Source organism: Simochromis diagramma, unplaced genomic scaffold (assembly GCF_900408965.1).
Source record: "Simochromis diagramma unplaced genomic scaffold, fSimDia1.1 OVJJ01000510.1, whole genome shotgun sequence".
Taxonomy (NCBI): domain Eukaryota; kingdom Metazoa; phylum Chordata; class Actinopteri; order Cichliformes; family Cichlidae; genus Simochromis; species Simochromis diagramma.
In genome coordinates this window covers 819,090-847,034 of record NW_024387326.1, presented here as the reverse complement: position 1 = coordinate 847,034, position 27,945 = coordinate 819,090, and the positions used below count along the sequence as shown (strand labels likewise).

Below are 27,945 nucleotides of genomic sequence, written 5' to 3'. Positions count from 1 at the left end.
CAGCCCACTGTGATGTTAAGTGGGTCAGACCAGTAAAACTCCCTCTACTTCAATGTAAAGAAGTTTAACTGAATATTCAATACCTGAAATATCCTAATATAAGAAAAAAAGTGATTTCAACAGTATGTATTGATTTGTCTACACAATAAAGAAATAATTAAAAATAGAAATACTTAATCACTTTGATGTAGTATGAATTTAGCAAAAGCTGTAAAACTGAAGAAAATCCAGTTAAAAGTTCATAATTTATGGGCTCCACCCCTACCTTAGTGGAATGACTGTTTCTACAGCAGCGTGTGGAGTGAATATGCTAATGACAAACAAATGTTTTACCTGTGACTTCAGAAAGGTAAAAGCTAAAACTAAGAATTAATTGATTCAGATTTTAAAATCCCCAGGATTACTCTGTGTGTGTTTTTATATGTATTGTTTTCCTCAAATACTGGTTTTTCTTCTTCTTCTTGTTTTTCGGAAATCATCGCGCCTCGATTTGTATTTGCTCCTCCACTGGCCCCTAGTTTGCATGAAGCTGCCAGCTGGGCCGTTCAGTGAACGCACCTCCCTCTTCCTGAGTGGCTTTTCCACTTGTTTTGTGCAGCAACACTGAAAGGGAGCGTCTGCTGATTGAGTTTAATCGGCCTCAGCCCAGTCCCCGGGTCAGGACCTTCAGTGCGCACAGGAGCAGGGGCTTCGCTCAGGATTTAGACCACCTCCGCTGCAAAGAGCACATTAGGAAGAAGCAAAGCAGCAGCAGCAGCGTTTCTCACGGACTGGTCTCCACAGCAGGGCGGGGGGTGGGTGTTTTTTTAATTTTTTTAAGAGGGTTCCTCTCATTCACACATAATCTTCCTCGGCAGCATCCTGAGGAGGTTTTCTAGTTATTTCCACAGTGAACCAGCAACAGGTTGAGCAGCAGCAGCAGCAGCGTGAATGCGAGTGAAGCCGAACATGCCGAGCAAAAGCCAGTATCTGCGCCCCCGGCTGTGCACGCTGGAGAAGGGGGACAACGGCTACGGCTTTCACCTCCACGGGGAGAAAGGTAAGACGGGCCAGTTCATCCGGTTAGTGGAGCCCGACAGCCCGGCAGAGACCTCCGGGCTCCGTGCCGGCGACCGGCTGGTGTACGTGAACGGGGAGGACGTGGAGAACGAGAGCCACCAGCAGGTCGTGTCCCGGATACGAGCCACCGTGGGCTGGCTGGAGCTCATAGTGGTGGACCCGGACACGGAGCAGCTGCTGAAGAAGCACAACTTGAAGTGCCTGAAAGCTTTTGTCACCGACGGGGTCCCCCTACCCTTCGAGGAGGAAGAAGTGGAGGAGGTGGTAGTGGTGGAAAAGGAGGAGGAGGAGAAGACGGAGGAGGACGAGGTAGTGGTGGTGGAGGAGAAGCAGGAGGATGGAGAAGTGAACGGGACAGAAAACGGAGATGAGCCGCGAGAAGAAGAGGTGGTGGAGGAGGTGAAGCAGGAGGAGACACCTGAGGAAACGACACCTGAGGAGACGACACCAGAGGAGACGCCTGAAGAGACGCCCAGAGAGTCCACGCCGATCCCGGAGACTAACGGGCAAATCCACGGACACGTGGAGAAGAAGCTGAGCATCAGCTCTGAGAAGGTGAGACACATGAAACTGGTAAATTCCCGCATTTCACGAGAATTTTCGTGCACCAAGTTTTGCCATTTCTGCGTTGTGCAAATGTTTCACTATAAAATCAGGCACCAGGTTTCCCACAGATCAAAACTTTCCCCCATAACTTTTCAAAATAAAAGCCCCTCTTTCTGTGGTTTTATTCCAAGCATCCCCACCCACAATCTATGCCTATGCCAATGATGGCACTTAGATATAAGTGCTGATAACTGCATCAAAGCTCCCTGCTTTTACCCAGGTACTGTTTCATGCAGATAATAGGTGCTCTGTGTCAGCTGCATCCACGTGTTGCCAGGTTGTGGGCAGGCTTTGCTGGCAGGGCATTTGCTGTGGGTGAAAGGCTTGAGATCACGAAAACAGGGCCTCAAACTGTGCCTTTCTTCTCCCAAATAACTGATTTCCTAATGTTTTTCACAGTGCTGAGAGATACAGGACTTGTATTGCCAATGCCAATATTTTTAAGCTATAAAGGCAGCTTATGTAGGGGAGAGCAGTGTGTCATGAGATGAATCATCATCAGTCTGAAGACATTTCATGACCACTAAATCACTGTGATGTTTACTTTCTACAATTCATTTTGTTGTGTTATCTAACACAAAAAAACGAACCTTTCAGCTTTGCTACGATACCAATACCAACGATCGATATTCGTACCAATCTGATCATCTTTTTGTTTTCTGGCGTTAAAGAGAATTTACTTGAAAATGTGAGGACAGTGACACATTGAAGCTGAGCAGTTTAAAAAAAGAAAAAGAGGAAAAAATGTACCCTCAATGTAGAAAACCACAAAAAACAAATGACTTACATTTGTGAGCCATCCACAACAATCACCAGGAAATAGTTTAGTTCCCCCACTCCCCTTTTAAAAAAAATATGAAACAAAATGAAGCCCACTAAGTGCCTTTTTTTCACCCTTTGATCTTTTTCTCTTTAAAAATTAGGGACATGTTCTCAATCTGCGTCAGCCACTTGTTGTTTCCCGAGTGTAAGCACTCAAGAGGACGAGGGTCCCTGCAGTCTGGAACATCTGTGTCCCTCGCTGCAGCGTCTCGGATGTTTATCCCTGAGGCTGTTTGCGTCTGTGTGCGGTGCTCATCCTCCGTACTTAACTGTGGGTGGAAAGAAGGGTCATAATAGCCAGCAGCCGTCGCAAAGAGACAGAGAGGGACCGGCTAAGCTTTCATTTTTTTCTTTAATATAATAATCATCATCTTCTGCGGGTGAAGTGTTAAGTGCTGATTAATTGGAAGATGTTTCCATTAACACTTAATTGCGAGACGGCTTCTTTCTTTTTCCTTCACAGGTGTTAAAAGATAAAACAAACAGGCGATGACGCTGCAAACTGAAATTAGGTTGTTTTGCTGTGAGTTGGCCACAGCTGTACTGATGTCTGCCTCTTTTTCCATCTTATGGAACCAAAAACAAATTCAGAAACTAACCAGAAATGCTTGTTTTCAGGAATCATGACCTGGTTACTCAAAAACAAAACAAAAAAGCAAAAAACCCAGACTCTGTTGTCAGCAGTTTCATGTAGGAACTAGTTTCTTGCTAACAAACTTCACTTGCCAACCATATTGCCCTGCAGAGGGACGAAGCTGTGACAGTGTGAGAAGATGCCAACTCCATGTGGACTGCAAGTTTAGCTAGCTCCACCCGTCTTTTGTTGGTAGATTATGATGATGATAAACTTTATTTGTATAATACTTATCAGAACCAGTGATAAACAGTTTCTAAAAAACACATAATAAACAAACGACAGATTCAATATAGAATCTCGAGTAAAGAATAAATTGGAATAAACTTAAAATGCAAAAATTAAAGTGAAGCCATTAAACCTGGTGTAGTATGGTGATGCTTGGATACAACTTGTCTGGACCAACAGTAAGAATTTCTGTTATCTGAGTTGAAAGTCAATAATATTTGCATTCATGTCCATTTCTTGGTGTTTATTAGACAGTTGTTCAGTTCAGAGAGGTTTGTTGAGTCTGTGGACTTGATTGGTTGATAGAGCGGTTTGTCATCGACGTAATGAAGGGATGAAAGAAGGATGGGCCCCATAATAGACCCGTAAGAACTCCAGAGTCACCAGTGTAAACAAAAAACCAATTCAGTTGGTCAGATATGAGCTAAATCACTGCATCCCAATGCTGCAGCCTCACAAACCAAACTTTATGGCCTGCTATATCAAATGCCGCACTTAATTCAAGCGCTATGAGAATGGAGCACTGTTAGCAGTAATAAATAGTCTTCGGGAAAGGTTTTGCTATAAAAGATAACTTTTGCATCAAGGCCAGATTTCTTCTTTTACGTGATTTAAAAAAAAAAAACAACCTGTTTTACTGATTAACAGCACTCAAAACCAGAGGAAAAATATGTAACCTGATCTGGTAACCATGTTATTTTGATTATAGATGGCTCATGTTTTTCTGTAAATGAGTAAAAATGCCTTCACGAGAAGAGCAGTCCAGTTACACTGCTTAGTAAACCCGAAGAGATGCAGCAACAAAACCAAGTGGAGCATAAAGCGATCGGTTGTGCAAATGAAATCAGTGAAATTATTCATCTGTTCTCAAAAATCTGATGCTCATGCTCATTTGACACAGTGTTGCATTTATCATAATGCATGTGTATGTATATAAACTTTTTCTCTTGTACCCGCAGTATAATGACAGCATTCACATACCCAGAGCATGCAGGACTTTTCTGGAAACATGTTTCTGGTATTTATTTAAGATTCTTTTTTTTTTCCCTCACATGAAAATAGCAACAGCCTACGCTTGTGCACAGCACTCGAGCACTGCTCAGTTATGTTGTTTGTCCTAGGAATATACAGCGATTGTTCCTGTGTTTACTCTCGATAGTCTCCACAGATGGCCTAATGGAGCTGTGGCAGTGCGGTGCACGCTGGCACGCAAACCAGCGGGAAACAAACGACAGCACTCCTAACAAATTCATTCTCACCACTCGGATCTTTTATTCCAGCTGTCTCCCAGAGTTTAACATACGGAGGATCTGGAGTGAGTAGGGAGCCTAGCTGGGAATTTCTGTTTTTGTGTAAAGGCACAAACCACAGGCTGAGGAAGTAACTTGGGGAGACAGTAGAGAGTATGAGAGTGTAAATTGGACTCGAGGGATGCTGTTTAAAGTCTGCTTGCTTCTACGTTGCATTCACAGGCACCCTCAGGGTGTTTTTGGCATTGACTTTACTGTTTCTGGAATTTTCTTCCTACATCCTGTCCGGCATTCCTGTCTCGAATCCCGTTGCCAAGCCAATAACTAACACACACACGCACACACACACACACACAGCCTTGAAAAACACAGTGTTGGTTTAGCGGCCACACGGACACTCCGCCTGTCTGGCTTCATCTTTGAAGCGACACAAAAGAGGGTTCGAAGAACAACGCCCTCCCCGGAAGCTGAGGAGCCCTGGTTTCCATGGTTACACTGATGGCGCTTGTGTGCAGTTTGTGTGAAGTTGGTGCGTGTATATATATGTGCGAGGATGGAGGTAGGCGAGAGTGAGAAAGCGAGGTGTGAAAAACTGGATGAGCAGAGATGAAGGTCGAAGTGATCAGCTCGGCCGCTGTCGTCAGCGGCGAACAAAACACACGGGGGGGGGGGGGAGCAAAACACATCAGCCGTTCCAAAGGTCGTCGTTTTGTTTACCGGGCAGTAAAATTTTTACCCTGCTATTGTGGAGGTCAGTGAAGTGTGCCCAATACACTCTTCTCTGAGCTTTTGCTGCAAGACTTGTGGGGATGAGAGTGTATTTTTTCTGGCGGCGTTTGAGCGATTGAGGTGGTTGTATAACATCCCATCAAAACTGGAGCTGAAACAATCAGCCAGTTATTTGCTCAGTCAACACAAAGATTTATTAGCACCTGCTGTATTTTTGACAATTTGATGTTCTTAGTCATTTTTCCTACTCACTGGAATACAATCATGAGCTGTGGGAAAACGAGATTTTCTTTTTTAAGAATGTGTTTTAAGATGACGTTTATCTAACGTGGACTGCAGGGAGAGAGAGCGCGGGAGTGGGATATTTTGAGGACTTGACTGCTTGCTGCTTGTTTAAGCCCGACTTTAAACACTAATTAGAGGGAGAGGCAGGACCGCTAGTGTCGGATGTAATTGACTGAACCTAGTTGAGATTGTATACAGAGGAAAGTGTTAGTGTGTAAGTACAGCCGACAGAAACCACGCAGACTGCAGGAGCCTAAATTGAGGGACTCGTCTATTGATGTGCTGGCTGTTTGTCACTTCTCTCTCCTCTAATCTGGACTTTCATATAAAACCTGCTCATTAAAGACCTTTCCTGAACATACGTGTTGTTTTTTAATGCAGTCCGTACATAGAAAGCACAGTTCTCAGGATAGCATGTTGTGTGGGAGGACTTAATCTGTGTGGCCTGCAGTGCTGGATTTGCATAGCTCCTTTTAATAGTTTTTTTTCAGCAAAGACACGAAACTCTCGCTTCCGCCCCAAGCAGCAGAACTTCCACTAAGGGTTTTGTGATTTGTATCTACTCATTTAAAAGACGTGATTTGTCTTTCATTCGCTGACATGTGATGTAACGCCTTCAGAGGCAGATGCTGGGTAAATTTAACTTTCTCTTAATAGATCAGTAGTCAGCTTGCTGTGATCGTTTGTCATGCAGTTGAGGCTGAAACGGCCACACCTACACTGGCTCTTTGAGCCAGCGTAGTTAGGGCTGTGATTCTGGCTGCTTGCGGGCGTCTAGTGGAGTCTTGGCCTGTGCTCAGTTCCTGGGAAGTTTGTGCTGGTTTCCTGTCATTGTTGTTGGTGAGAGATTCTACCACCTCGTCATCGTGATCCTCTGTCCACCCAAACCCCCCCTCCTCATGGGCAGCAAGAAGACTCTCAGCAGCTTAGTGCAGAGTAAACTGTGGTCTAAATGCTGGGGAAGCAATCTCACCATTGCTTGGCAGTGAAAAGGGCAAATACATGCAACATTACGAGTGCTAATGCAGCCCAGATGAATAGGGATCTCCCAGGGGTGGACACTGAGTTGTAGTTCTAAGTAAACAGTGCGTCCAGCTGATAAGTTGTATGTTAGTCAGTCTGATTATCATTGTGACAAAGCCAGGTATTGTTCAAGGCTGTGTTTGGCCAATGAATTGCGCGTCATTGTGTTTGTCTGACAGGATCAGATATTCTCCGTGATTCATTCTGACCGACTGACGTTTGCTCATGCGCCCGGGCATGTCTTTGCGTTTCTATTTGTTCTGTGTGGGTGCTTTCATGTGTGTGCGCAAGCTGGTTTTTCACGCCCCTGTGTGAGAAAGTTCGGGAGTCACCCTTCTCTGCCCTTTTGTTTGCTAGATATGTGGGGCGGAGGATGTCATGCGCTTCATCATGTTTCATCTCGGAGATCTCTGTATTTGTGAGCCTAACGACTTTCCCGCTGCGTGTTTGTTTATGCGAAACTAGAAGTGTAATATCAACAAATCATTAATAATGTGGACACAGCAGCAGAAACATTCATGACCTGTTATGGTCGTCTGTAGCAGCTACATAAAGATAAATGACCCACACTCCACAGAATTGTATCAGGCAGTTGCCAAGGAGCCATTGAGTCAAATCTAGTCAATCCAGTTCACTTCAGTTGTATTTATATAGCTCCAAATCATAACAACAGTCGCCTCATATTGCTTTATATTGTAAGGTAAAGACCTTGGAATAATACAGATAAAACACCAACAATAAACACCTGTGACCAAGCACTTTGGCGACTGTGGGAAGGAAAAACTCCCTTTTAACAGGAAGAACCCTCCAGCAGAACCAGGCTAAGGGAGGGGCGGGGCCATCTGAGGTGATGGGAGGAAGAAAGGAAAAAAGACACACTGTGGAAGAGAGCCAGTAATAATAAATAATTAATAGAAATAACTACAGTGGAACCCTGACTTACGAATACCCCATTTAACGAAAAATTCAAGTTACGAAGGCACTTAACGGCAATATTTCTGCCCCTGTTACGGCAAAATGCCCGCGTAACGAAATCCGCTGGCTCTGATTGGCTGAGCCCAGAATGCCCACAATGACCACAATGCCTTCCGAATCATGTGACAACCCCCTTGGCTTTCGTACTTGCGCTTCGCTGTTCTACTTGAACGACGTATTGTTGTTGCAGTTAGCAACTAGCCTATAGCCTATCATTCACTCAAAAGGCGCGATGGGTGCTCGGGAACGAATTAATTTCGTAAGTCAGGGTTCCACTGTAATGATTAAATGCAGAGTCCTATATAAACACATAGGGAGTTAAAAAGAAAGCCGCCAGCAGTTTAAGCCTATTGCAGCGCATAACTAAGGGAGTTGAGTAACTGATCGTTTTAAGCTTTTTATTTAAGACAGACAGCAAAAAAACAAAACATATTTTGTATGTTTTCCGACTCTTATTTTGCAGCTGAGCTCAAGTGGTCATTCGAGGAACTGCAGTTTTCTGCACTCTAGTATTAATATCTTGGTTAATTGCCTCTATAATGTTAAGTAAAACTGTTAAAGCGAATAACCAAAAATGGCAATATGGATCCATTTAGTGTTTTAGTAACCGCTGCTGGGCGCTACCACTGAGCACACTTTACCCACTCATCTATTATCAGGCAGCTTTCATTTGAGACGCTGTTTTTGTGTAATTTAAGGGTGGGAATCATATTAAACTCGAAAGTATTTTATCACATAATGCTGCCCAAGATGACGAGAGTATCAGGAATGTTTTGCAAGGCAGTCACATTGCAGTTTGTTGCAATATCTGTTTAAGAGTGAGGCGAGGAAAGCAAACAGCAGCCCAAGGAAAGGAAATGAAGGTAGAGAGCAGCGATTGGAGGGCGTGCAACAAAGGCCCCGTCGGTACTCCTCAACCTGGGAAATTGCCACGGTTTCGTTTTTTTAACGCACAGGCCATCAGGGTAAATGAGCATTAGCTTTCTTAATGCCAGCACATGTTCATATACCCCATTGTTTAAATGTCAGACAATCATGAACTGGTAAAAGGAAAAAACTGTCAGGCAGCACTCTGGTGTAAGCGTCTGCAGTCAAGTTGGATCAGCAGCACACTGTTGTATTGATCGTGGAGGTAATAAATAATCAGTGGCGTCAGTGTATCACGCAATTAACGGCGCTCTGTTTCACTGAAACCTTTGTGACACCAGCCAAACAACGACGCCACTGTCCCCGACAGCCAAGGCCACTGTGGCCCAGGTCAGGGGTGGAACCTGAACCCTTACTGCGTGGGTGTGTGGGTGGTTTGGTCGCTGCCTGGTGATTGGGTCCCGTGGGATACTGGATGGAGACTCTACAATGTCACATTCCATTTGGCTCTCCATTCTGCCGAAGGTTCACCACCCCGGCCGGACAATGAGCCGAGGCGCCGCGCCCTGCCGGGGGCGGGGGGGAAATGACTCGTTGTGCACCCTGAAATAACCCCCCTTCCCAAAGCACAAGGTCCTCTCCACCCTCAGAGAGCGTTAATACACTTAAGCAGCGCAAATATCCATTTAAACAATCTCACGCTGTCTTTTTCATTAATAAAATCCTAAATATATCTTGTTGGCGAGGTCATCTTAAGAAGTTGGCTCCAATTTTCTGAACCGTTTTTCACATTTTAGGCTCAAAGTCAATTTTGGTTACTTGTGATGATGATGGTGATAGTGTTTCTGTGGCTAGCACACATGACAAACATACAATAGACCTTTCCTGTGCAGCTCTGACGAGAGACAGCCCTTCCTGGGCTAATTTTAAAGTTTGCTTACATTTACTTGTCAGGGAGAGACAAGAGGGGAGAGAAATGCATTTAGAAGATTGCTTTTCTTAACCAAGTGTGGCTTTAATAATGTGACGCAGCCCCTTGGCATGTTTTGAGTGATAACAATGAGCCAGAATTTCTTTTTTTTACTTTTTTATGTGGCCTTGAGCAGTAGCTCTGCAGGCTTTCTGAAGGTCTTTCAAAGGTTTTGTTGTTTTGTTTTGTTTTTCATACATTGGATGCTTTTTCACTCATTTTCAGTCCAGTCCTTGTACCTGACCATTTTCAGACTAATGTATATATATTTTTTTGTTGTATTTATTCATTTATTTATTTATTAAGCCACTTAACAACAACTTGTGTATTATTCAAGTGTAACAAAAACACATCATTTGTTCCCATTTCTTTAGCTCAATCTACGATTGATATGTATATCAAAGATAACACACTTTCACGGGCTTAAAATAGCATTTTAGCACCAGTGAGGTGATTCCAAGAGAGCTCCTAGCTGCAAACCTGGCATATCTCAGCAGGGTGTGCATTGTGTGCTTGAAAAATCTGAGGAGAGTGGACACTGGAGAAGGACACAACAAAACAAAAAGAATTGGCAGACCTAGAACATCATCTAAAAGTCATGTCCTTAAGAAAAAGGAAAAATGTCCTGTTTCTTGAATGTTCTTCAAAAAGCTTGGAGAAATATTTCTGACGACTGCTTAAAAAAATGACAAAACTGCACGAGAGAGTTTGTGTTGAAGAACAGAGGTGGTCATGCCAAATGTTGACCTTCAAACTCGTTGTGTTTGCGCATGTTTCAATAAATCACTGGACCTATTTCCCATTTTCCTACAGCAAAATAAAAAGAGATTAGTGGTGGTTTGAGACTTTTGCACACTACTATACAGTCTCGCATACAAAAGTACAACACACTGAATACACGAGATGAGATAATGAAGTTCAAAATATTTTCCCTAGCAGGCTGTCGTCAATATGTACTATATAAGGTGATTTCATCATCGTATGGCTTCGACTCACATCTGCATGTTCTGCTTTGTGAGAGCCAAATTTAAAAGTAAAGCCCTCTGACACCTTTTTCATGTTCTATATTTACTCCTCCCTTCCTCTTGGTGCATTTTCTTATAACCACATCAACTGCTGTGTATGTGTGCATATTTGTACGTGAGAGGTCAGACTTGGTTTGTTGGGCTCGTGCGGCACTCAGGTCCGCAGGGGTGGAGGGTCAAGGACAGGAAGACTGGCTGAGGAGATAAAACCGTGTTGATTTGCGATGGAACAAACCATCTGGCTGTTTTGATGCAACTGTGAGTTTAAAACTGAGGACTGAAGGGTGGACGAACAACAAAAACCTCTCGAGCAAAGCCAGAACCTTCACTTTAACATTTTCAAAGACGCTGAAGTGAAGTCTAGGCCCCTCTGGTATCTTATCAGTGCGTGTACCCCTGCTGTGTTGACTGACATTACCGTTCTGTGTTCAGGACTTCCCCCAAAGAGTTCATCGTAACGGGAACCCTCTGTAAAACCTTTCTTTGCTATCTTTTGTACAGCTAGTTTGTCCCATCCTCAAATGGAAGTGGGGGGGACAGTAGGGTGCTTTGTTCAGCTCTCCGCTTGCCTCCCAGCTGGTTTAATGATCCAGCTTGAAACCCAACACCCCTATCCCGCCTGAGAGAGTGGTGCGCTCCATACACTCAAGAGGGAAAAACTTGTGCCGTGGTTAAAAAGGAACCAGGTTTGCATCAAACATTAATTAAGTCTGCCCTTGAGGCTGTTAATCTGTTAGAAACTACACATGGCAATCACAAGGAGCCGGGAGGTCAGCAGTTTGTCGCGTCACTGTGTAACCACGATGCCTGGCAGCGTGTCATTTTAGTGCTTATTAGTTATGCTGATCAAAGAGTCCAAACTCATGGGAGAGCTTCCCCCACTCTTAGTAAAACGACAGGGGGTATGAAGCAATCAGCAAAAAGATGAAAGAGTGACCGCTTTAGATGACATCTGCATTCAGAGCCCATCTGAGTGTGACAGGTTGCAGTTGATGATTTGCAGGACTTGAGTTTTATTGCATGTCGTCAGCAGTCGACAGCAGCTGCTTGGGTAGGAGAACAGTTTATATAATAGGAAATTTCAACATGCAGGCTTTTTTTTTTTTTTTTTTTTTTTTTTTTTTTGTCCTGGGTATGTGAAACAAAAAAAAGAAGAGTAGTTGAATCGTAATGACTCTGATGATCCCCTGACTTTTATTCCAATGTCATCATCAGGTAAACATTCCTGTTTGTCCAGTGCTTTGTTTTTATGGCTACGCACTGTAAAACTAATGCCGTTCCCATCGCACTCATCTTTACAATATGCTGACCGTAGCAGAGGCAAACCGCAGATTTATAGCTTCACAGGCTTTTTTTTATTTTTTTTTTAATTTGTTTGTTGTTTTGAAGCAAGAGGTCGACCATATTTGGACTGGAGGGTGGAATGCTAAGGTGTCGGCTAATGCTAAGAAGCTTGGTTAGCAAGGAACATCCACGAACTGTAGGAGTGCATTGCTTAGACACAGTCCTAGAAACTGATTGGCAACTACTTGGCAACCAATGGTTACTAAGGAATAATATTTATTCCCTGACTAGTTGAGTGGCTGCTGAAAGTTGCTGGCAGTCATGGCATGAAATTGGTTGCGAAGAGGTATAAAGTGCCTCTTGGTAAGCGTGATTGGCTTGATCACTAGCAGGATGCTGCGGTCACCTGTAGTTTCTATGGAAGATACTAACTTGGCTTGAAAAAGTGCCGTTTCCATTTCACTTTTTCAAGTTTGACTACCGCTCAGTGGTTAGCTGAGTGTCGCCAACATCCGTGCAAGCTACGGGTGACCATAAGCAATCATCATCTTGTGGTGCAGCACCCCCTTTCCAACCAGTTTCACCTAAACTCTAGCAAACGCCAGACAGGGAATACTAATTTTTTTCCTAGTGATTGAAGGTTACCAGGCACTAACTAGTCGGCCTGTGTGACTGGGGCATAATATATAACATGAAAACCTCATTCATAAAAACACACACACTTCTCGTGAGCACTTTATTAACGTCACAACAAGCAATAATATTTGTAAGATAATAGCATTGAAAGGGCTCTAAAGCCACTACTGTCACACTGACTAGAATTACAGCAAAAAGTGATACTGTATATGTCATCCTGTGAGTCATCCCTTACCTAAACCCATTATAGGGCTCGATTTGAATCATAACAAGGAGTTTGTACAAAACCAACAAAAGTCTTATGTCCACCAATAACACACTGCTCCAGCGAGTGACCTTTAAAGAGTTAATTTTATATGAGTGAAGTGCGCTTTTCATATACTTTTTTTTTTTTTTTTTTATTACGGTGAAAAATTACTTTCAGATAGCAAAACAGTGGCTATAAACTTTTTTTTATTTCTACCTTAAACTTTGGGGTTTTAACATGCACATTTCTGGCAATTGACTCTTTTTAGAGCCGGATTTAAGTGGCCATTAAAGGAACTGCAGTTTGTGCCATTTTGTTTTTAAGCTGCTTGAGTAACTATTGCCTACTTAACGTCAGCTAACATCGAATATAACATTTGCTTCTACAGAAATATGAGCACGAAACCATAAGATTGCTGCGGTAGTTTGCGGTTTCATCCCTTGTCTCGTGTGCCAGTTTAAGTTTCTTTCATATCTAAATAAAACTTATAGATAAGAGAGCTTCATTTTCAGCATCATCTCCTCCCCATGTGATTTTCTTTTTTTTTTTTTTTTTTTTTTAAAGTGCTGCCTGTTGTTCACTCAGAGGCCTGTGAGTTGAACTTTGCCATCATGCCTTATCTCCTGGTTATCACAGCTTCCTGAGGAAAGCCAGAAACAAGTCTTAAAGAGGGCCACACAAATCTGGGTTGGGGGATCTGTTAAAAAAGCTCGATAAGAAACCTCTAAAAGCTGCTGCGTTGTGAGGCAGCCGTGTGACTCAGAAGTGTGGTTTTGGAATATTAAAATGGGACCTCGTATTGTCTCGGAGTTATTGGTATTCAAAGCAAGATAGAAGCTGCTCTCTCGCACACTCGCACATACGAGTCGCCCGGAAGAAGGTGTGTGAGAGTGAAAACCAGCCGGCAGCAGCTGGGAAGCAGGTTTTTGTTTTTTTTGTTTTTTCTTTCTTTTTTCTTTTTCTTTTTTTTTTTTTCAATAGAGATTTCTCTAGATGCAAACAAATATTACGCAACTACCTTCCTACTAACAAAAAATGGTTTGGCTTTGTGCGGACTGCCCAGTGTTACTTAACAGAGTGTTGATGCTGCTTCAGTAACAGCGGCTACAAGTGGTTTAATAACTACTAGATTCTGTGAAGTAACGTGTTATTTTATCACGTTTAAAAGTCAGCTTATGGTCAGTTCGATCGCTTATCAGAAATTATGTCAGTGTTTTATTGCTGGAAATCACAATACGACGTCACAGCTGCTGTGAATAACCCTGGTATCATGGGATTTATCAGTCCCACCTCTGTGTTGTACAAACTTAGCATGTTTGTCAGGTTTTCCTATTTGCCCTCCTTTCTTCCTTCTTTTTTCAGCACAGGTAAAAGTATAAAATAAAAGACAAACAAACAAGAAAAATTAGGCTTTCATGGAAATGGTTTCCACAGCCTTCCTATATGTGTGCAGCTTTTCCATGATTCCTGATTTCTATGCTGTGTGCACACTGCAGGTGACAAACTGATGCAATGGATAAGCACAGTTGCCTGCATTGCCACATAGCCATCATACATGAACATAGGAACATGTGACTGCAGACTGAAGAGTTTGGATCTGCAGCCAGTTGCTTCTACGCAGATAGCGCGAGGTCAGACTGGCTCTTCTGGGCATTTTAATGAAAGCGGTTTCATTTATTAGCATACGGCGGCACATCCTGGTAGCATTTCTGTTTCATTCTGAGAAGTAAAGGCAGCACAGGGGGAAGCATACTGAGGAAAGATGTGTCAACATTTCCTGTTCGGCACTTCTCTCCTTAAAGGGAAAGTGTGTGTTCATCTTGAGACACACTTTTTCTTTTTTTTATCCAAAGAGAAGTTGTTTACACAACAGAAAAACTTGACTGTGAAGTAACAGGTGAAAAAGATTTAATCAAAGACTGTATATGAAAGACTGCTATCATGATGCCTCCTAATCCTTTTTTTTTTTTTTTTTTTTTTTTTTTTTTTTTCTTAACCTTGATGTGATGGCACCCTGCCTGCACAGGACGATAGAGGCAAGGTCCACTCTGGACATGGGACAGGTCGCCAGTCTATCACAGGGCTAACAACCATCATTTAGCCTAGCATACATGTCTTTGGAGTGTGGTGGGGGTGGGTGTAGTCAGATTACTGTAGAGAACCCACACAGGCATGTACAGCTTTATGCTGAACAAGAAAACACCATCCACTGTGTGATGGTGCAACCAAACCCTGGACATGAACCTGTCACACTCCCATTAATACTTCAGTGTAAACAGGTTTAAAAGTCACGACAGGGACATCAGCTGTGAAAACTAGGAGGCTGAGTACTTTTGCTTTTTGTTTTGCTTTTTTTATTCACTTGAGCTGAAAATGAGGATTTTTCTGTGAAACTGGGTGTTTTAACATTTCAGTATATTGGGATTGACTTGTTTTTGGAGCGACTGTTTTACTTAGGCATTATTTTCCTGTCATGGAGGTTACTTAAATGGGCTGTAATAGTGAAACTCTCCATTCCTTTAGTGTAAAGAACTTGAGCCTGAGATATCTTGATATAAGGAAAAAGTGCAATTTCAACAGTACATCTCAGAACCTTTGAAACTGTACTTCATAAAGAAAAACTGCTGTAGTAAATGAAAGTAATCACTTACTACTATCATTTACAGCACTTTGGGCTCAGTTATAAGAAACAAATGTAAAATTACAGAGAAAGATCTGAAAGCTAGACTGTCCTGTAATTATAACACAAATTGTTTGTTAATTCACAGAAATGCCACCATCTACTGGAAGCTTTTTCTAGTAGACGGTAAAAAAGAAAACAGTAATTTCTCTGTCATCTAATTCTTTATCTATTACTTATTTACTTTGGTTTAGTATGAATGGTCATGGAGGAGGTCTGTATCAGTAGGCAAAGCTGTTAAAGTTGTGGAAATACAGTTAAAAGTCCTCAATTAATCCCGGCTTTCACATTTTTCTAAAGCCGTGCAGTGGGCCAGATTGGAGTCTTTACAGGGCCAATTCTGGCCAGCAGGCTTTATGTCTGACACCTCTTTGATTGGATTAATTTATTTTTCCTACCACATATTATGCGCTTGGACTGGGAAGTGCCCTAATCCGAGTAAAGTTTTACACAGATGTTCCTAATCTAAGATGAGCTCAGGCCAAGAGCGAGTCTGCCGGAAGGGGAAGACACAACTTCACAGTTCAGCATATCACTCTGATTTAACCACGAGTCTCAGCTGGTTATACCAGGAAGAGCAGCGGTATGAGAGAGTGAGGGAGTTTACACAACATGCCATGAATGTTAAGTCCTGTGGGCCCAGCGTATCTGCACCTCATTTTGTAACCGATCATCAGATTTTCATCAGTAGTGAAACTGATAACAAGTAATATGAGTAAAGCGTAGCAGCAGCATAATCACACACACACACACACACACTTGGCATCTTCAGTTGTCCTCCTGGCTCGTGTGTGTTCAGCAGATTCCACAGATTTCAGACCTGCGTGGAGATTCCTCAGCCCTCCACTCCTCTCTGATACAAATCCTCCCTTGTTGTTCCTGCCAGAGACTCTCTCACCCTCTCTTCCCTAAGCAGGAACTGCTAATGTCAGCCAGAGCACCAGATGATGAGATTCAGGCCCGTCTGACGCTTCGATGTGTCTGAATGACACTCGATATTTTCACCCACTTTTTTTTTTTTTTTCTTTTAAATGGCACATGGTGAACTGAGTGACTGTGGATCACACAGACTCAGAGCTCTTACATCCAGTAGATGATAACTTGTAATCACATTTGTGGTGAGAGCCAGCCTTTTTATACAGATAAAGCCTCTCTCTACCACTGCACAGAAGAACAGCGCATAGAGCGCTTATTCAGGATTTCAGAATGAGGGAAGGTCAGTAATAAGAAACGCCGAGCCACCAATTCAGACACGGTCTCCAATTTTCCCTTTAGTCTCTACTTTTAAAAGCCTCTGTTAAATTTATAGGACTTGCAAGGGAGGGCTCCCTTTTCCTTTTAGCTTGGGTGTAACTCCAGAAGATAAAGGTTAAGCAATGCGCGAAAAATTTTTGTGCAATTGGTTCGCAGCGTGATGAAACTGTTGCTCTTATCGGGAGCACATTTGATCGGTAGCGTGCACGTTCTGCTGCACGATGGGGCTCTCGAAAGAGACAAAGATGGCCGGTCTGCATCACTGATGAGAACAGACAGCGCAGTTTACAGAAGTGCCTTCACAATCAAGACATCGTTCTGTATCTGCAACTCTGTGTGTGGTGTGACGTATCCTGTTTTTGTTGCACTATCTTGTATCTTGGTTGCTCAGTGTAGACACATCCTGGGGAGGACAGTTTCTTGCATTATTCAAGTGAACATTATCCTTTAACGTGTATACAAAACGATTACTAATGGAGTGGAAAGGAAATGATAAATATGTATGTTTGGGGCTGACTGCCAGACTATTAGTTTAACGTGGAACGCCGGTGGTAAATATTGAGTTTGAGCTCCAATTGTTTCTATTTATGATCATAAACTCTTACAGCTCACATGCATACAAGATTCTCTTAATCTTCTCATCTAATGTTATGATGGAAATAAAAAGGGAACATTTCCCCCTAATAGTTTAAGCTGTGCTTTCAAGGCAGACGTAACGCTGTAATATAAATGGTATAATTCTGCAGAAATGAACCTTTTTCTGCTTCAATACACAAACAGCTCGCAGGAGGCAGAGCATCTTTATGCATTACTCCCCCCTCAAATGAAACTCATTTTTCAGACGATGCATTAAGTCTTTGTTGTACTCGTCGCCTGTTTCCCTGAAGTGGGCAAAGGTCCTGTGCTGATGAACACGAGTGCGGTGCAGGAGGTTTGCTGTTTTCAGATCACGTGATTTCTAGGATGTGGAAGTTCCTTGTTTTGGAGCCACCAGTGTTCATAGTTTCCTTTTTTAATTCCTCTATTTTGTATATAATTTACATGCATTCAGTTCCTTTTTTCCCCCCTTTAGGTTTTAATAGGAAACATGTGTCTCTTGACATGAAACATGTTTCCCACCTGGAAAATCGATTTTATCTTTTTTCAGGCGCTTTATGCCGGGGTGGCGGAGGATTGGTTTATATAATGCAGTGAAGTCATTCGGTTCTGTTGTGGAGTTTTATTACGACAGGAACTGTTGAGTCAGGCTGCCTCGGTTATTATCATGTCCACTGTTCAGCGATGTTTAAAAGGGATTTTAATCAATAAGGCCTCTGCAAGAACTTCCTGCAGAAAAGTGAGTCATTCATACCTGATTTTTATTTATAGAGCTGGCTCATTGTCTTCCAGTGTACAGTTGATCAAGGGCAGGGGAGCACAGCACAGCCGCTCTGATGTGGAGGGAGTGTCGGGTCAGATTTGGTCACGGTGACAAAGATTACCCTGACCAGTGCTCCTGTATGTTGCTGTTTTGACCTCTTTGATGACAAAGCCTTTAAAGTTCTCCTTTTGCTAAATAAAGAAACTGCTTCATCCATACAGCGGAAGGGAGGTTCTGGGACCGAGCTACAGGTTTTTGTGGGTTTTTTTCCCCTGAATGACAATATGGCTCTAACTCTTCCTGCCATCCCAGAAACAGGACAGGACATGGGAGAGAGGGGAGGCGGTCAGAGGTCAACACCCAGCTTCCATTGTCCTGCAGACCCCGAAATGAGTTAGGTTGTAGACCGGAACCGGTCCCTTCCTTAGAGCCACCCCCCTGCCTCTCTCGGTTTTTCTCGAAAAACCTTCCCAGCAGACCTCCAATCACATGCCTCCGAGACCCTTTTCCTTCCTGTTGAGCAAACAGAGTCACGTGGGCTGAAACAGCGGCTGTAGTTTACTCTCGATTATCAAAAACACAGCGGACAACAAAGCAGCATGCAGCAGGCAGCTGCATGTTCAACCTGGGCTCTATATTCATGGTTAACGACTCACTGGAGCTCTCTGTGATCTTTGTGCCTCTTGTTCTTGCTGAACAGACACCCACGGTGGAGGTATTTTTATAAACATGTTGCTATACCCTGCGCATGTCACATACATGTTGTTTACATCCGATGTCTCTCCCTCCAGGAGCAAGAGGTGCGCGCTGAACTGCGGCCACGTCTCTGCGTGATCCAGCGAGGCACCAGCGGATATGGCTTCAACCTGCACAGTGAGCGGGCGCGGCCGGGACAGTACATCAGAGCTGTGGATGAAGACTCTCCAGCAGAAAGGGCAGGCCTGCTGCCCAAAGACAGGATCGTAGAGGTAAAGTGAGAGCGTGCGGGCTGGATCTCAGTAACATAAAACATTTTTATCTGCTAGGAACAAAAAATATTATCTGACTAGTTTGAAAAGTTTGAAAATTTTTGAAAGAGGTGCGAAATAGTTACAAAGTGCTTCGTTATTCATGAGAAGCAGCTTAGTATGAGCCTTTCAAGCTCCCTAAAAATATCCCTGCATTGTATCCTGATTAGTCTGCCATACTTCCGCTCTATACAGCCTCCACTGTTTTTCTTTGTAGTTGGATAAAAATAGAGAATAATTGTGTAGCTTGTAATCAGGCCTCACCTAAAGCCTGGTTGGAGATGGAGACCTTTGTTCACGTTCAATAATTCAAGTTATCTCATTTATATTTAAGATGTTTGTCATATGTGTTGCAATCTTTGTAAGTATCATTTTCCTCTTTGCCTGCTCAGCTGTGGAAACCCTTGCCATGAAGCTCCCAGTACAGTTTTTTGTGCTGATGTTAATGTCAGGAGGGTTTAAACTATGCAATTATTGAGCCAGCAGAGCCTATGTGACCTTTACTCACTGCTGTGGTTTCTAAACACATCCACTATGCAGTATTACCACTTACAGCTTATCATGAAATATCTAGGAGGGAAGAAATTTCACAAACGAATTGCCTACAGCGTATGCAAAAATGAATCTGTTTCAAGGATGGAAAATAATTTATTACATAAACAGACTGGTTAACTAAAAAAAAAAAACTCCAAAAGAACCACCAAACTAAAGCTGCCTTCACACGTGAACTCCCCAAAATGTCAGCCTTCAAACACGACCTGAAGCAGTCTTTCTCGTGTGTGCGGGATTCCATGAGGTCATTTCTTTCTCACTGCTGGAAAAACTTGGTTTGTTTTTAGGACAGGGAGCCTGAACAGGTCATGAAGGTGGCAGGACACGGAGCATCCACTCGCTCTGAATTCTCACTGCTCTGTTACCCGTTTTATTTTCACATCAGTGTATTTTAGTGTCATGCAGACTTTGCATGATACTAAAATGCATCTTTTTTTTTTTTAAGGTTTCTCCCTGACCAAATCTACCACACCCTGCAGAAAACGAATCCACAAAAGTACATGCAGATCATTTTTTTTTTCTCACCTTTATAAATCTGTCTGTAAGCATGGCGCTCTGCATGCGAACTATGCACGCCCATGCATGAGCCTGTTTCCCACTCATTAGAATGATGTCACCCTTATTTATCATCTGCATATGAAATTCTGTTTGCATTAATTTTTATGAAATGTAAAAATTAGAAAGCCCCCTTTTTTTTTTTTTTTTTTTTTTTTTGCAGATGTTATCAGCTGTAAACAATCGGAGTGAAGGAGCCAGGCAAAGGCATAAAAGAAATAATCAGATGAGCAAAAGCAGACCTTTATGCACTACCTAGACAAAAATAATAATAGCCTGACAAAATAAGTACACACTAAATTATTCACAATGTCGCTTGGGAATTATGCACGAGGTACCCACATTCTCACCGCACGGTATTCGCATAAATGAGGTGTTGTGAACACTGAAGAGTTGTTATCCAAAAGTTTACTGTGTGTTTCGGGGAATATGATGTGAACTAACAGCCGCCGTGTGAGGTCTTTGATCCTTCAGAGGGCTCGACTGTAACAGCCTCACACTGAAATAATCGGCTTTTAAAAAGGCCTGATGTCGGTCTGCCTCATTAGTAAAGACACGGGCCACTTTGTATGATCTGCATAGTATAAATGCAAAAATATATATATTTATACAGTTTGATGAGAAGCAGGAAAAACATCTGGTCCGAGTGAACGGACTCTTTCTGTGCAGTACTTAAAAACACTATCAGAGCAAAGTATCGTCTTCTGACGTGAAGGACGCCTCCTCTCACTCTCCCTTTGAAAGTGAATAGAATTTATAACTGAGTAAAGGAGAGAAGGATTCAAAGGACTACAGGGTCTGCTGGGAGTCTTTAGAGGGGCTTCCAGTCCCTGAGAGGTGCCCCAGACAGCCACACCACCCACTGAGGTCCGGGGCTTTGTGAGGAGCCGACAGCCATTGTTACTGCTGTTACTGGCTGAGCAGCTATTGTCCGGCTTCCTCTGTAGGACTGGCTTTGACGTGCAGATCCACCCTGTGACCTAAACGCACGCGCGCACACACACAGGCGCACGCGCACACACACACACACACACACACCCTTCATATTTCACATGCTTTCCCATAGAGATTTTACACCAGAGGAGTCAGCTGGTCTTCTGGGGGACACGTGACACTTATACCAGACTTAAAGGGCAACTGTCACAGTGACGTAGGAAACAGAGTTTATAAATGTATACAGACATATATATGAGAGATAATGGAAAGTTTCAGGATTCTTTGTTAAAAGTCTGTGCGTGTGCAATTGTGTGTGGACACACAGGATTTCCTGCCCTGGAGCCTTTGGCAAACAAACCGATAATATTCAGGGGAAAAAAAAAAAAAAAATTCCTGACAGTGATGAAGTTTGTTCACTTCTGTGTGGGAATGAAGATGGACAACCACGAAAAGCAACAATGAGGACGTTTTTTGGTCATGTTTTGAAGGGTTTGCAGTCGGGTTTGCAAAGTTTAAATATCATTCATGTCCTTCTCCTAATGTCTCTCTCTGTCTGTCTTTTTTTCCTCTTTTTGTCTTCTTCAGGTGAACAGTATGTTGGTGGAGGGTAAGACGCATTCAGATGTCGTTGCTGCCATTAAAGCCGGCGGGCACGAGACCCGGCTGCTGGTGGTGGACCCCGAAACGGACGCCTTCTTCAAGAGGTGCCGGGTCACCCCCACCTCTGAGCACCTGACTGGTGAGAGCACGATTTCATGCTCATTGTGAGGCTTTACAAGTTGTGCAGAAGGGGTGGAGCAAATGAGTGCATTTAGCTGCTTTATCAGACATGTTATGGACACAAGCCTTCTCCTTCTGTCTTCCCAAACAAGCAGCACATTAAAACCCCGCTTTTTTTCCTCTCTTCGCTCGTTTCTTTCTGTCTTTATTCTTTTGCCAAGGATCACAGAGAGACAGAGATGCTAAGCCACTTCCTGATATCTCCCCCCATGTTTTTGATCTGAAAACATCAGCCTAAGCTAAAAAAACTGAAGGCTTTAATGCTGAAGTCTCTCTTCTAAAGTTTATTATTACACAGCAACTTAAATAAACCACAAGTGGATAGTTTGACCCTCCCCACCCAAAAAAAAGTCAGCACATTTTGTCTTTAATCAGAGGAGTAATAGCAATAATATTTAAATATAATTACAGGCATGAGAGATGCCTCTAATTCCTTGCTCGAAGACTTTCTAACTTTTCTCAGGACTGGGTGTACCCACCCAAGCCCCCAGGGGGAGCACTAGCATAGCCTGTGACTCTGGGTCCCTCCACGGTGCAACAGCTGGTCCTCTGTGTGGGTGTGTGGCTGGCTGTGGTGCAGCGTCTGAGTGCCACTCTGCCACAGGAGTTCCCCCCATATTAACATGATGCCACCGGCTGTTGGCATGGCAAAAGCCTGGGCACGCTCAGTGGGGAGGGGGTCAGCTGTCAGGGCCAAGGTCTAGGTCCTGAGTTGCCAGGTCCTGAGTTGCCAGGTCCTGAGTTGCCAGGTCCTGAGTTGCCAGGTCCTGAGTTGCCAGGTCCTGAGTTGCTGGTATATACAACAAACCTGCTATAGATTAATGTACATCATCTAGTTTAGTAGAAGCAAAGCTTGTTTCAGATTCTGTTTAGTCTGACTAGATTCAAAATCCAAAAGATACTCAGATTACTTTTGTGCATCACAGCAAAAAAGGAAAACTTTAATTTAAGAGGGAGAAACCAAAACAAGTCTTTGATATTTATGCTAAAAATGACCTAAATGATTGTTTTATTACTTAAATCTATTTTCTACCTGATGTTTGTATTAAACGTCTCATGATTATTTGAGTTTCTTTGTAAAATGAACTTGAGTAAAAGCATAAAGGGGCAAATTTGTACATCAGCACAATGCTTAAATAATCGTAGTTGGTTTATTGCAGTCAGACCTAGTGCAGGATTAAAATAATAGCGCTCTACAGGAGAAACATTCCAGTGAGGTGTTTCCCAGGTAACTGCCTGCACTTCTCTTCACATGCTGCCCACTCAGAGGGCACCTGCCTACACGACTCTCCGTGTCAGCGCTCACACACTCTCTCACACGCACGCGTGCGCGCACACACACACACACACACACGCACTCTGCAGCCCTGCTGGCCAGCACCTTTTGTTTGGTTTCCAAGGTGCCAGCTCCAAGTGGCCTCTCAGCCTGGAGCTGGATCTGTATTAGGACTTGGAGAGGCTCCATTCAGACTCAGGGGTACAAACACGCTCACACACAGCAAAGACCTGAGGGCTCAAATCTCAGATTAGCTCTGAAGGAGCAGCTGATAGAAGCTACAATAACAAAAAGGCAATTCTTGGCTGTGCAGAGAAACCGAGGGATGGAAGGTAAGGGTGAGAGATGGGAATGTGGTTTGAATCTTGTTTGTGGGAAAAATAAATAAACATGGGGAAAAAATTTGACTTCAGCTTTTTGAAAGAGAGCTGATCAGAGGAGGACCATCTCATCGAAGAGATGGCCCACTGGTGAATTATAGATGATCTAGAGCAGGTGCTGGCGAGATGAAAGTTGAGCTTAAGAGGAACTCTTGATCTAGGAAAGTGGAGCTCTGAAGGACAGAAGGTATCATGACAGTGCCACGGCAGGGAGCCTGAGAGCTGATGCTGATGATTAATAGTTGCTTCATTTTGTTTTTGACAGGTCCGCTGCCAGAGCCCATCGTTAACGGAGGGATGGAGGAGAAGGTAAGACCCACCAGAAGCACTTAGAGGTTTGCTTTAGCAGGGAAAGGTCTTTTTTTCCAGACTCAAGAACAAGAAGTGCTCCTGCTTTAAATGCTCTGTTGCTCTTCATGTGCTGCTTAACCCAGCGGGCCAAGGCCAGGCAAGGAAAGCAGCATTCAGCTTTTGTTTTGGAGTGCTGCGCCACACGAGAGAATCGATAGGCTGCTGAAATGAGTTATTAATCGCACTTTCCTGTAATTGTGTGTGTAGTTCCTGTAGAAAACTCCACCCAGTCAGCCACCATTAACTTGAAATTATTTGCGAAAGTTTGACAGAGTAATGTACAAAATAAAAATCCAATAATAGGATTTTTCCCTACGCACTTTGGGCTGAGGCGTGGAGAATGTCGCAGCTTCCTGTAAATCCCGCCGGAGGATTTGGGAGTAATGCCGCTGAGACACAACAGTCGCCATTTACAGCAGGAGGCGAGCGAACACACTCCCAGTTAGACGAGAAATCCGTTACTCACTTTGTTACCGCAGGAAAAAACGTTATGCTTTACACCGAAAGCCACGTTTGCATACTCACACAGCTCTTTGTTGTACCTGCCTTATATTTATCTAACATCTACACCACCCACATATGACACAGGAGGAGGAAGAACTTTCAAACTCCACACAGGCGCACAGTTTCTGTCCATTGAAACACTGGAGAGCTTTTAATTTGAAGTGGAAACAGGAAATGTTGAGTCTTTTATAAATGGTATCTTTAACAGAGCGGCCTCGGATCAAAAGTAATTAAGCGCCACCACAAGGAATAAGAAATGGGAAGCAGGAAGTATGAACATTGTTCTTAGTCTTTTAACTTTTATTGTTTAAAAATTTCAAATCCTGTTGTGACGAATAATAAAGGAAATTTGAAGTCACGGTGCCATTGAACATAGCTAGCAGGTACCAACTGTTAAGGTGGATTGTGGTATTTCATGTTATGAGGAGCAATCAAGACACCTTAAATACCATTTTATACTGTGTGTGTGTGTGTGTGTGTGTGTGTACATATACGTATATATGTTATATTATATATCCTATATATATTTATATATATTCAAAAGTTCAGAAATTAAAGACGTTATTAAACATAGATAGCTGGGCATCGTGTCATCTGAGTGAGCGTGTGCTATGAAGACTGGTTTTGCAAGCCAGCTCAACAAAATCTTAAAAAACCCTGTTGGAGATGCATCATCATTCTCTTTGGAGCCAGTCTTTCTGCTCCAGCCACTGAAAACAGACCAACTACTCTCACTTTATAGAAAACCTCTCTGGGCAAACGCTACAGCGGGTGGTGGCACCAGCTTCAACCTCTGGCATTAGCTTTATTGCTGCTGGGTTGAGACATTTAACCTGACTTTGTCTAAAGGAAACCAGATCTGCCAGCTGTAGATCAGGATAGGTGTTTTTTCCCCGATTTCAGTGTTTACGCTAAGCTAAGCTAATTAGCAACTTGCTTTACTGAACTGCTATCTCTGGCTCCTTTTCACATCATTTCTTTTGTCATGTAAACATCCCATCTGCCCCACCTGGTCGTGGCAGATGGCTGCCCCTCACTGAGCCTGGTTCTGGTTTCTTCCTGTTTAGAAAGGGAGTTCTTCCTCCCTACTGTTGCCAGGTGTTTGCTCAAAGGGTTGTCTGATTGTTGGGCTTCTCATTGTAAGGTAAAGATCCTACAATAATACAGAGAAAAGCACCTTGTGGTGACTGCTGTTGCGATCTTGCCGCTGTATAATGAGTGATTTCAGTATTCCAGCAAATTTAGAAAAATATCAAACTATTCCGTGATCTGTGTGTGTGTGTGTGTGTGTGTGTGTGTGGCTGCGTCACAGGAATGCTTTCTGAGGGCCTCTCAAGTAACAGTCTTTCGTTCCCGTGTGAATACCTTAGACTTTTATGTAAATCAGGCGATGACTTGAGATAATGGCCGGGTTTGGATGAAGAGCACAAACTGAAAGAAGCTACTGTGTTTAAAAGCGGCAGCCTTTCACTTTGGGCCTTTGTCCAAAAACGCTCAAAGTGAAGCCTGACCCCGGACTTCCCGCCAGTCAGGATCTACATGTGCTGCGGTGAAGTTGCATGTTCCACGTATTGTTGCGTAACAAAAGGTCGAAGAGCTGAGAGGGAGGGGGGGCGGGGGAGCAAGAGGTCAGAGAGAAATCGTCACGGAGGTGAAAGATATTTTTAGTGGCCTAAAAAAACCTAAATGCAGTCAGGATTTACAGGCTTAGTGCTGATTCTTCCTGTTACGCTGCAGGAAAGGTTAGGGTTTAAACTCCTGCACGCTGCTGGAAAAATGAGGGAGCGTTGAAAGTTTTAACCAGGAAGAATTTCTCAGATTTCACCTGTCACCACTCTTATCAAAACAAAGATTAACTTTGAGATTTTACTGATTAGATAACACTTTTTGCCCTCAGATATTTCCAGAAGTATTAAAAGCATCTTGTGTGTGTCACGAAATTGAACACATTTAACAGTAAGAAGGGACCTCAGAGCTGTGAAGTGTATTTAGTTGTTTTTATGAAACATTTTTGATGTGTGAAAATCGTCTTGAAAAACCTGCAACCTGTTTGTCATTCATAGGCGGAAAGTACCTTTTTTCTTAATAAGGGAAAAAATAACTAATCCAATGCTGCCTCCTTGTGGCGAGGTTTGGTATTGACAGGAATGTTGGGAAAAAGTTGGAATTTTACAAATCTTCATCAGTGATGCTCACTGGCATTTGTGTTTGCAGGTGAACGGCAACGTGGCGAAAGAAGCAATGAGGGACTCGAAGGTGTCCGTCAGCCCCTCCCCGTCCAACGCCTCGTCTAACGCCTCGCTCACAACCCCGCCCGCGAACACCCCGCCTGAGGTAACGCCACACAAGACAACACAGAGTGCAGCACTCACTCTTGTTAGAGTTTCCCTGGTTTTCTTACTCGCTTGCTTTTCTTTCAACAGGGAGCAATCACAGACACCATCCCGGCTCTGAACCTGACGCTGCAGCAGGTCAAAGAGCTCGCCCACCAGAAACGCTCCAACAAGAGAGCCCCGCCCATGGACTGGACCAAGAAAAACGAACTCTTCAGCAACCTATAGGGCCTCACCTGAGAGACACACACACACACACACAAAGCAATCAGACAGATTTTTTTTTTAAAATTATTATTATTATCTTAAAGAAAAGTTCCAGCCTTTGGGTAAATTATTCCTTTTATTATGCTCTTCATGCTATTATAACCCAGATATTATGCTATAAAATGTCCTACTACCAAGAAAAGTGCATATGCCAATGAGAGAGAACTGCATGTGCAACCATGGCCATGTGTGTATGCGGGCGTAGGTTTTTCTGAGCTTGTGTGGATCCAAGAAGGAGCGCTAAGATTCCTTATCCGCCTTTTAAAAGTTTATACTAATGTTTAAAACACTGAAGTGTCTTCTGATAAAACAGCGCGACAATCAATACATTTCTCTCTGTTTTCGGGAGCAAACCTCTGGCAGTAGACAGAGTTGAACTGCTTTTCATGTCCTTAATTTCACTGGATTTCTTTTCTTTTAGCGGATATCACCATAGAGCTCTTTCTTCTCTAATTATTTCTTACATTTTGGGAAATGCTTACTGATGCCTTTTAAAACTGGAAATCGCTGTATTTTGAAGTGTGTTCTATTATAATATATGTACATACATCATATATCATGTATATTTTTTACGCATATGACTTAAATCCACACTGTAACGAACTCAACTTTAACCCTTTGCAACAGTGTCGTCCTGCCACTCAACGATACCCGCGTTATCTTTTATAAAATGTGAACTGCAGCATATTATTAGTGTAACTTATACCGCCCGTATAACCATTATTGTTACTGTGAATGACTGCTCACACAGTTCACATTTTTAGCATACTGAATATTTTTATTGGAAATTAGAAATTGTGAGGTTTTTTTTGTTTTGTTTTTTTACTTATTTCTGTGTAAAGAGCTATAATTGTGTAGGATTTGGATGATGTTCATAAGAGGGGAGTGGCTGCGTGTCTTTTAAACTATATGCATTTGTCCAGTATTGATAAAGGCTATCATTTTAATGACTGAATTATATGAAGAGTTTTTGTAGTTTGTGTAAGCAGTAAGAGATTTCTATTCTGTAATGCGTCGATCATCTCAGCGTTATCCTGGTCTTTGAGAATAAATAAAAGTACTATACACTG

At 42.9% G+C, this 27,945-nt stretch overlaps 1 protein-coding gene across 1 annotated transcript; it reads left to right on the top strand.

The window, feature by feature from the left end:
- The first annotated feature begins 397 nt into the window (after nucleotides 1-397).
- slc9a3r1b (SLC9A3 regulator 1b) lies at nucleotides 398-27,945 on the top strand. The gene is made up of 6 exons (XM_040005918.1): nucleotides 398-1,614; nucleotides 18,726-18,902; nucleotides 21,570-21,723; nucleotides 23,686-23,729; nucleotides 26,490-26,609; nucleotides 26,699-27,945. The coding sequence occupies exons 1-6, from the start codon at nucleotides 931-933 to the stop codon at nucleotides 26,834-26,836; spliced, it is 1,317 nt and encodes a 438-aa protein (XP_039861852.1). The 5' UTR covers nucleotides 398-930; the 3' UTR covers nucleotides 26,837-27,945.

What these genes read in the sequence shown, in the direction of transcription:
- slc9a3r1b (XM_040005918.1), top strand. Translation starts at nt 931, where the DNA reads ATGCGAGTGAAGCCGAACATGCCGAGCAAAAGCCAGTATCTGCGCCCC. An exon ending in CACCTCTGAGCACCTGACTG is followed by an intron (nt 21,724 to 23,685) that starts GTGAGAGCACGA and finishes TGTTTTTGACAG; the next exon opens with GTCCGCTGCCAGAGCCCATC. An exon ending in ACGGAGGGATGGAGGAGAAG is followed by an intron (nt 23,730 to 26,489) that starts GTAAGACCCACC and finishes TTGTGTTTGCAG; the next exon opens with GTGAACGGCAACGTGGCGAA.